Genomic DNA, 10,408 nt, shown 5'->3' on the forward strand with positions numbered 1-10,408 from the left:
TGTCCAGGAGTAAAGAAGAAGATTTTGAAAGATTGCAATAATTTTAGTGGTTTTGGCCCCACCCCTCCGGCCCCAGGGGGGCAGGGATCATGACATTCATAATTTTTGTTCCCCTTCAAACATAGATGCTTTGTGTCAAATTTGGTTGAAATTGGTTCAGTGGTTGCAGAGAAGAAGCTGAAAATGTTCAAATGTTAACGCACAACGCACGACGCACGACAACGGACGAAAACGGATAGCAATAGATCACCTGAGTTTACTCAGATGACTAATAAGAACAGAATTATTATTCATGTATAATTCTCATTTCTACAAGCCAGAATACTTACATCTTTAGATTTTTTCTCCGTGTGTGTGACAACAAGAAACAGTGGTGCCTTTTTACCTCCAAATGTCTTGATTGAGGTTATCCAAAACTTCAAGTAGTCTAAAATAACCAAAGGGGTGCAAGACTAAAGGAACAAATAAAGCATAATAATAAAACTAGAAGTCTCTAATGAGACTGTAGCTTTACTGGTTAGTACTTACAGCAAGGGAAAAGAAAAGTAGCACTTGGTTTTAAATTCTTGCAATAAAAATATATATAATGAATATTTCTAAGTGTTTTGTCTATATGTGTGCAATGTTACATTGAAATCAGACCAAAATTGTAGGAGGAGTAGCATTTTAAAAATATTTCACAGAAATTTCTATCTTTAATAAACATTGCAACACTATTCATTGAAATCAAAATCCCATATAAAGAATTATGTATCATAGTGCAGTCCAGGTGTTCCAAGTTATACTGTAATCAGCCAAACCTCAGGGAGGAGTAGCATTTTGAAAATGTTTTTACTGACGGACAGACAACTAACTAGACAGACAGACGGACAGATGACGGATACCTTACTTTTGCATAATCTTTTTCGGTGTCTGATCAGTAAAGCTAAAAACAAACAGGTTTGTCTGATAGGGGTAAGATCTACAGTCTTTTACTTACAACCATGAAAAAAAAATGTTGAATCAGAACTTCATTCATTACTTTTTTTTGTTTTTACTCTACTCTTTGACTAACAGAGAGAATTTATGAAATAATTATTTCCAAAACATAAAATTATTTGAAAAATAATATGAACTGTAGGATATGTGGTAGTTGAATTTTAAACATAATTTTACATATCTTCCTTCAGTAACTACGGCATTTGATTTCTACGACAACTGATTTGGAGAAAATAAATATATATCATGATGGTTTGACACTCAGTCCTCTGCTTTTCCAATTTATCTTAAGGGTTAAATCACTAGAACAAGATAGCAGGAAGCCATGTACATGTATCTAACACTACCACATGATCACATACATATATTATAATAATTATACATGTATATATTTTATATACAATAGCTGTAGAGTTTAATGATTTTTGATGTAGCATGTTATTTAATTCTGACCACTATAAGTTGAAAATAACTGCAATGTTGACCTATAAATGCCATGGGACAATACATTATTTTTATTAGGGCTTAGAGGGAAGTTTTAAATGATGCAAAGGATTTTTCACAAACTCTCATAGCAAAGTACTGAGAGGGCCAAAGGTTTGTATAGAGTTCTATGGGAAAATAATAAGTGGTCTTTTCCCTATCACCGCTTCGATAAATTGCCATGTTTCATCTAAGTCACGTACATGTTTGACGAATATGCTTGCATGCCATACAAATAATCAAGGTTAATAGAGCGTTTGTTTAGAAACTGAAAGTTCATACAAAGTAAAACTGAAATGTGATTATGTTCCAGTGAAAAAATTCCATGTCATGTGGGCAACCAGTAGTCTGTTTTACAAAAGAATTTGTGACTAAGACACAAAAAACTTCATATTAATAAAAAAAATACGCAAAATTAATGATTCTGTTTAAAATTGCCAATGTTAACTAGAACTGTCCAATAGGGACAAATACCCCCCGCTGGGTTTTTCAGAGAAGGTGCCATTTCAAAAATACTTAATGGATCTAGAGGTGTTCACAATTTATATACATGTACTTACAAAAATTTGCAGTGAAAATAATCGTCATCATGTCTCTTAATGAATGAAACAAAGGTGCAAACAAATGAAACATCAATACTACATGTAATACATTGTAATTCCATAGTAACATTTTTTTTTTTTTTTTTTCATTTAATTTTTTTTTTATTTCTGAATTAAAAAAATAAATTGCAAATATGTGTTATGTCACTCTGCAAACTGAATGTTGAAAAAAAAACCATTACACAAAATCAAATTAATCTTGATATATCAATTTGAAGTGCATTTTGAAAATAAAGAGCTGGTCATCCAGTAATGAAGTTCTTTGACAGACAATAAATTACAATAATTTATTATGGAATAAGAGAAGAGAGATCTTTAATTCTTGTGCCTTATTCCCTGGAGATTAAATAACACACACACGCTTGATAAGAGATATGCCTTAACAACTTCCAACACCAAACTCATTAATTTATTTTTAACTGGATGCATGTCCAGTCATTATTCCCAAGAGACAAATGAAATTACATTATCTTCTGTGCAATGTAATAACTGTTTTTAACACTTGATGGTGTTTCTTTTTTTTAAGCTTTTATGAGTAGTTTTAAGCTGTAGTATTTTTGAACAGATATTCTAGATTCTATATCTCAAACCTTATACAGAGGCCAAAATGAACAAGTCAATTAAAATAAAAAAAATAAAACCTGTAAAATGCAAAAAAAAAATAACAAAAAGAGTTGAAAATTCCAGGTGCACACCTTCATATGGTGAATACCGTAAATCTGGAAATTTTTACTGTAGATAAATTTTTAGCAAATTTGCGCGCGTGCATTGCATTCGCAAAAATATTTTTCTTAAATATAAATCAATATGTGAAGAATATTTTTTCTGAGGACTTGTGTCTTTTTTTTAACTCGGTGAATAGGCGTCGGAAAGCACTGGTCATTTTTAAAAGGAACATGTTTACACTAGTCTACTATATAACTACAAGTTAATTACCCATGCATGTAAATTGTCCTCATTATATGCAATATCGTCCGATGATTTGACAAGCACTGAGGTGGTATGCCCCTTTTTAATTATTTTCATCAATTAATTTGCCAATAAAGAGAGAACTGTCCTTTTATCTAACCGCGTATCAACACGGGCGATAACTCAAACTCAGTGCATTTATTAGATAGTACCAAATGTAAATGCAGCGTGTAAATTTTAGGTGAGAAAAAAAAGAAACGTTGAGAAAATAAGTTATATTTTTTCTTCATTTGGATTATACTTTAGGTCAAAAGGCATACACAACCTCTAAAATGTTTGTTATAATTGATTTAAAACTACGATTTTGCAATATCTTGCCACGTTGTGAATAAATTGGTGGTATTCTAACTGGGCATATTATTTGAAACATAACCTGATCTGAAAATCTACAATGATATTTATTTTTAGCACCAGTGACAATTCGCAAAAATTTGAAGCGTAAAAATTAATCAACAGCTTTTTGACCAAAATTCGCAAAAATAAATCGACGTATAAATTTCCAGATTTACGGTAATAAGTGTACAAATTTTCTGATTAATCCTTGTAATAGTTTTTGAGAAACGATCCGGACAAAACCACAAAATAAAAATTAAAAAAAAAAAAACACCTGCAAAATTAAAAATAATAATCGAATCAAGATGAAAATATCAAATGCACAACTTCATATGGTGAATAATATGTGTACAAATTTTCAGACAAATCCTTCCAATAGTTTCTGAGTAATGGTCCGGACAAAATCTTGTCTACAGACAGACAGACGGACAGACGGACATGGTGATTCCAATATACCCCCCCCCCCTAAACTTCGTTTGCGGGGGGGTATAAAAATAGGTTACTTCATTCCTTTTAAAAAGATGAAACCTTTTATAATATATTGAATTTATAAAAAGAATTAATCTTCATCGTAAGTTCTTTTTTAAAAAAATCTAATCGCCAACAGTAAATTTTATCTGCTTTTGTAAGTGAGTGAGTGGTAATCCACAACCCTGCCTATGACGCATCAATTGAAAAAGTTTAATGAGCATAGGCCTGAAATTGTTCAAAATATGATTGATAGATTGATTGTATGTTGTTTAATGTCCCTCTCGAGAATGTTTCACTGATAAGAAGACGCAACCATTTCTCGAGGGAGAGCTACAAATTTTGTCCTATGCTCGGCACTTACGGCCATTGAGCAGTGAGGGATCTTTTTCGTGCCAGCATCTACTGCGACACGGGGTCTCGGTTTATACGGTCTCATACGAAGGACCAGTCTCCATGTCCCGCAGTGGTATTCGAACCCGCGATGTAAGGAGTGACTCCTTACTTCGCGACTCTAGAGCAGATGCTCTAACCACTGCGCCACGTGGGCGACATTCAAAATATGCCTCTAAATCATTTTGAAAAAGAATGGCCACAATATTCAAATAGCAAGTCAACTTGACCTACTTTTGAGTCATACATGATATGAGGTCCTTAGATGCATCAACTGACAAAATTTGATGATCCTATCACATGCAAAAGTGACTCACATAAATTTTATTCAAATTGTTAGCATGAAAAAGACGACTAACGAGACATTTGAAATTTATATATGAAAACTATAAGTGATTTTTACATAATTTTCATATGAATTTTACTTAAAGCGCATGACACATAATTATTATTCAAATTAAAAAACCTCACATGAAAGTTCTACAAAAAAATTACGTGAATATCGTTTAAAGTTTTTCACATGAAAATTGCATGAAAATTTTTTACATGATTTTCGTATCATTTTTAAATAATAAGATAATGACATGAATTCCATGTGAGCCTCTTTTTCTGTGCAGTCCTTATAGTAAGCAAATATCAACATATTAAAATTAATGTTATTTTTTGTCAACGTTGAAGTGACCTTGAGACCATGCTGCTTGCCCGAGGTTAATTCCATGTGCAAATTTTAATCTTCAACATTGGAGTAATCAGTACTTTTGCTTCATATTTTTCTAATTATCTCCCCTTGTCTAAGGATCATGACCCAATGTTTTTTTTTTAAAGATGGGAGCTTTCAGGCCAAGGATATTTTGTGACAAATTTGAAAATAATTGACTAAGGGATTCTTGAGTTATGGCAAGTATTCTAAAAAGGTTTATGCACACTGTACAATGCATGCCGCACACAGAACCAATGGCAATAGCATTAGCTCTTTGAATCTTTAGCTCAGAGGAGCTAAAAATCTATCATTTTACAAGTGTCTTACCTTTGTAAGTCCACACGGAGAAGATTGATCCTTCTTGGTTATCTTTCTCTTTACTGACAACATCCTCAAACTTCTTAGTCATGTCCAACACAAGGATAAAGAAAGCCTTTGGTGTTACGTAAATTTGGTGACAGGCATAATATGCTAACTGGCCAGCAAAATCCAGCATGCTTACTGTTGGTAACTTCTCTTTTTCAGACAAGATTTTCTGAAAAACTTCCTCTTTCACCATAGCTGGAGCTTCTGAGGAGATAAGACTGGCCATTACCTCTACAGTACTTTCTTCTTCTGTGCCCTCCGTGGGTGAACTAGACATTTCCACATTCTCTTCTTTCTTTTCCTCTCGGCTATAAACTACTTCAGTGCTTTTATCAGTACTTCCTACTTCCAAATTTTCTTTTTCATTTGCATCAGAGCTGGCAACAGCACTACTGCTTGGGTCTGGTTTCAAATCTGCAGCATTTATTCTGATAAATGCCTTGAATGGTGAGTCATCATCGGCCACTGAAAAAGAGGAATGCTGTTATTTAGTTCTGTTTTCATTTAGCACATCATAGATTAATTATTTTGGCAAAAAAATTATAACTTGGTTCTCAGCCCTGTTTTTATAAGAACAAGAGATATTTGTAAAACACTTATGCCCTCCTCCCCCCAATTTGGAATTTTTCCAAGTCCAAAAGGGCATAACTCTGTCAAAAATGGTGCGATTGTACCCAAAACAAAACTCGACGAAGATATTTATCTGATAAATCTGTATACTAAATTTCATTTCAGTATGTGCAATGATTGTAAAGAAAATGAACGAAAACTGCAAATGATTGAAATTTTTCTAAGTTTAAGGGGAATAATTCTGTTAAAAATGGTGCGATTTATCCCAAACAGAACTTGATCTAGATATTAATATGATAAATCTGTATACAAAATTTCATTTCAAAGTATGTACAACGGTTGTGAAGAAAATGAATGGAATTTTTCTACTTGAAAGGGGTATAACTCTGTCAGAAAAGGTGTGATCATTCCCAAAACAGATCTTGACCTAGATATTTATGTGATATACCTGTATACCAAATTTCATTTCGGTATGTGCTATGGCTGCGAAGAAAACGAACGGAAGCTAAGTGGACTGACAGACCGACTTCGTTTTCTATAAAAAATATGTAGGGGGCGCTTTGACCAAAATTAGGGGGCGATTTGACCAATATTTGGGGGCGCTTTGGAAACTTCGTTTTTCTATAAAAATATGACAGGGGGCGCTTTGACCAATATTTGGGGGCGCTTTGGAATCTTCTTTTTTCTATAAAAATATGTCAGGGGGCGCTTTGACCAAAATCAGGGGGCGCATTGACCAAAATTAGGGGGCGGTTTTGTAGTATCATTTTTCTATAAAATAAGTCAGGGGGCGCTTTGACCAAAATTTGGGGACATTTTTACCAAAATCATGGTACGCTTTGACCAAAATCTGGGAACGCTTTGACCGGGACGGTTTTAATTGGGAACGCTCCCTTCTTGACAACCGTTCCAGATACTGAAATGAAATTTGGTATACAGATTTATCATATAAATATCTAGGTCAAGTTTCTTTTGACAGAGTTATGCCCCTTGGACTTGGTAAAATTCCAACTATCTATCAGGGGCTGACAAATAGATTTTTAAGGCACTTGCCCAAGGGCAAGTACATGGTCAAAATTCACTTGCCCTACCTGAATTTTTGCCTGCCCTACCATTTAACTTATACTGTATTTATAAATATTTCAAAAAAGAGAATGACAAATACTGAGTTTAATATTGACATACATATTGATTTTATTTTTGATAACTGATTAAGTAACTTGCCCTCGGGCAAGTGGTTGATAAAATTTCACTTGCCCGACCCTAAAATTCACTAGCCCCGGGCATTGGGCAATGGGATTTGTCATCCCCTGTCTATTATATGATGATTAAATATTTTCCAGCTCTATGATTGGCTGCTCTATATTGAATATTATAAGAACTAAAAATATGCCCAAAGGACATGAATGCCTTGCCCTGGTTTCATTAGTAAGGCAACGTAAAACATTTTTATTAGTGTATGAAGTTTGATGAAGATATCTTGAATAGTTTCTTTAATACTGCGTTTCATACAAAAACTCAAAAGGGTATTTCTATTTGAAAAGTGGCCTGTCTTTTTTATTTGTCTTTTGAAGATGTGTCAGAAATAATTCTTACCCTTTAAAACTCCATCTCTAACAATAAAGAGATGATGATGGACTTCCAGTCCCCTGGTGGACTCTGTAACTTCACTGACATCTTGACGTTTTCCTCTTAATCTCTTCAGCAGTGTTGTTAGTTCCCTGGACGACTTTGGAGCTTTGCTGACAGTTTGACTTTGCCCTCTTAATCGCTTCAGTAGCGTAGTTTTTCCAGCCTCAGCACATCCAACATGTATTCCTCTGGCATGGGAAACAGTTGTCTTCTCCTTCCTCAGAAACTTCTTCAACTCTTCCACTTTATTTATATCATCACTGCTTGGATCTATAACAATAACAGTCATGTTCTCAGAATGGACTTCAGAACAAATACATGAAGCAGAATTTGAAATTTTGTTTTAATGCACTTTACAGGTGTTCCAGAAAAAAATATGTTACTCTAGATCTGTTATTTTTATATCTTATTTTTCTATCGCATTTTCTGAAATCAGTTCCAGAATATTATCTGATTATTTTGCTTTGGTCATATGATTTACCTCATGGGCTAAGAACAAGGATTGAAATGAATCATTTCTTGTAAATAAAATTAATTCCACTGTATAAAGTTTACAAACATAAATACATGTAATACTATTTTTGTAGCAGAAAAATAGTTATGTCTTTTACTCGAGACACAAGAGGTCCATGGGCCACATGACTCACCTGACTAACTTTGTAGACGCCTTTTTTTAAAACCAGAAATCCACTCTTGTAATATACAATTAATTACCCCTTTTGAGGTCAACTTGGTGAAATAGGGACCTGAGACCTTACCCACGAGGTGACCTGACGGAGGTCATATCCTCTCCCTCCCGAGGGTCATGATTTGAACAATTTAGAATCAACACTACCCCAGGATGCTTCCACATAGGTTTCAGCTTTACTGGCCCAGTGGTTCTTAAGAAGAAGATTTTTAAAATTTTCCTACATATTTCAATGTAAAACTTGGAATCCCTATTGTAGTTCCACCCTATCCCCAAGGGGTCATGGTTTTAACAATTTAGAATCTACACTACCCAAGAATGCCTCTACATAAGTTTCAGCTTTTTTGGCCCGGTGGTTCTTGAGAAGAAGTCTTTTAAAGATGTTTCCTATATATTTCTATATAAAACTTGGATTCCCTATTGTGACCCCATCCTACCCCAAAGGTCATGGTTTTAATAATTTAGAATCTACATTACCCCAGGATGCTTCCATATAAGTTTCAGTTTTTCTGGCAAAGTGGTTCTTATGAGGAATATTTTTTAATGACCCACCCTACTTTCATCTTTTCTTGATTATATCCCCTTGTAAGGGGATTTGGCCCTTCATTTGGACAATTTGAATAAGTAAGTAAATTGTTTATTATAGTGACATGTGTTATACAGTACAATGAAAAACATTTAATACAATTAATATCCAAACACCCGGCCCATCGGACCTATATGTCACTTTTAACAAAATATATGAAAAATATATAAACAAATATTACGCATGGCGTTTTTTATACAACAGAGATTGTCGGTGCATGTATGAAAGGTATAAATATTTTGAGGTCTGTCTGGGAAAATTTGTTAAAAGAAAATTTACACTATCTTGATCGGACATAGACAAAGTTGGGTTACATCTAATACTGGTAAATAAATCTGATCTGAAATTGGAATATTCTGTACAATTTAATAAAAAGTGATACTCGTCTTCTATTTCATCTTTAGAACAAAAATTACATAACCTATCTTCTAATGATTCTCCTTAATATATCTTCCAGTTTCAACTCTAATTGGTAAAATTCCACATCTAAATTGAGCAAGAATAGATCTTTGAAATTTTGGAATATTCATTTCTAGGTAGTTTTCAGTATTAAAATGTGTTTTGAAATCTTTATACATACGTAATTTAGGTAGTTGCTTTATCTTTACTAGCCATTCATTCTCATAATTTAAAAGTAATCTTCGTTCAAATTCAACTATATCAAATAGTAATAACCTATGATAAACATGTTCAGAATTCACCGATTCAAATAGAGATTTAATTTGCGACGTCCAGCTATATTTATTACACTGATTTAGTTCCCACAGGAAAACATGTTTTGTTATGCGGTTGTCCTCCATGGTCAGTAAACGATTCCAGTATCGTACAGCGTTAATGCGGTGTCTATGGAAAGGCAGCTTCCAACCGAATTCTCCATGTAGTGCTGGTGTCGGTGTAAATCTGTGTACCCCCAAGTAGTAACGAAGTGCGCGATTCTGTACCATCTCAATGCAGTGATAGTTTCGAAGACCCCATATTTCACTGCAATAATCCAAAACTGGTGCTACACAATTTAGAAAAAGTTTTTCGAAAGTTGAGATCCCTATATCTTTATATGAACGAATTTTAGAAACCATCCCTCCGAAAGCACGTCCACCTGCTTTTGACAAAGTATCGGCATTATTTTGGAAACTAAGCTTTTCATGGAATATAACACCAAGGTATTTGTAATCCGAACTGTATTGTAGAATATTATCGTTGAGTTTAAACTGGAAATCACTGCGGGATCCTCGTTTACGGAAATGCACTACTGCTGATTTTTTCATATTTATACACAAGCGCCATTTTTTACACCATGTGGACACAGTATCCAAAATTTTCTGCATATTTTCTGTAGAATCGGATAATAGTGCAATATCATCAGCATACAGCAATATACTTAGATTTATGTCTCCTACCGGTACGCCTTTGTTCATATTTTTAATTTCTTTTGCAAGGTCGTTGATAAAAAGAGCAAAGAGAGTTGGTGATAGATTGTCTCCCTGACGAACCCCAGTTGAGCTTTGAAACCAATCTGTGCTTATGTCGTTTATCCTTACATGTGATATTGTGTTTCCATAGATAGTTTTTATTGCATTGTAGAAATCTCCGTCTATTCCATTACTTAGAAGTGAAAATTTTAAGAGGTCGCGATCCACTGT

At 34.0% G+C, this 10,408-nt stretch overlaps 1 protein-coding gene across 1 annotated transcript; it reads right to left on the reverse strand.

The window, feature by feature from the left end:
• Positions 1-290: 290 nt before the first annotated feature.
• LOC134272592 (uncharacterized) lies at positions 291-8,226 on the reverse strand. The gene is made up of 3 exons (XM_062754810.1): positions 7,459-8,226; positions 5,254-5,757; positions 291-427 (listed from the first exon to the last, which is right to left on the reverse strand). The coding sequence occupies exons 1-3, from the start codon at positions 7,781-7,783 to the stop codon at positions 291-293; spliced, it is 966 nt and encodes a 321-aa protein (XP_062610794.1). The 5' UTR covers positions 7,784-8,226.
• Between the last annotated feature and the right edge of the window lie 2,182 nt (positions 8,227-10,408).

The sequence above is a fragment of the Saccostrea cucullata genome, unplaced genomic scaffold (assembly GCF_032062105.1).
Source record: "Saccostrea cucullata isolate Sc308-1 unplaced genomic scaffold, CSIRO_AGI_Scuc_v1 ctg8505, whole genome shotgun sequence".
Classification (NCBI taxonomy): domain Eukaryota; kingdom Metazoa; phylum Mollusca; class Bivalvia; order Ostreida; family Ostreidae; genus Saccostrea; species Saccostrea cuccullata.

Bases quoted from the DNA above. Each gene is read 5' to 3' on its own strand.
- LOC134272592 (XM_062754810.1), bottom strand. From the start codon at position 7,783: ATGACTGTTATTGTTATAGATCCAAGCAGTGATGATATAAATAAAGTG. The intron at 5,758-7,458 runs GTAAGAATTATT...CCTCTTTTTCAG, and splicing joins TAGAGATGGAGTTTTAAAGG to TGGCCGATGATGACTCACCA. The intron at 428-5,253 runs GTAAGACACTTG...TGGTTATTTTAG, and splicing joins CTCCGTGTGGACTTACAAAG to ACTACTTGAAGTTTTGGATA.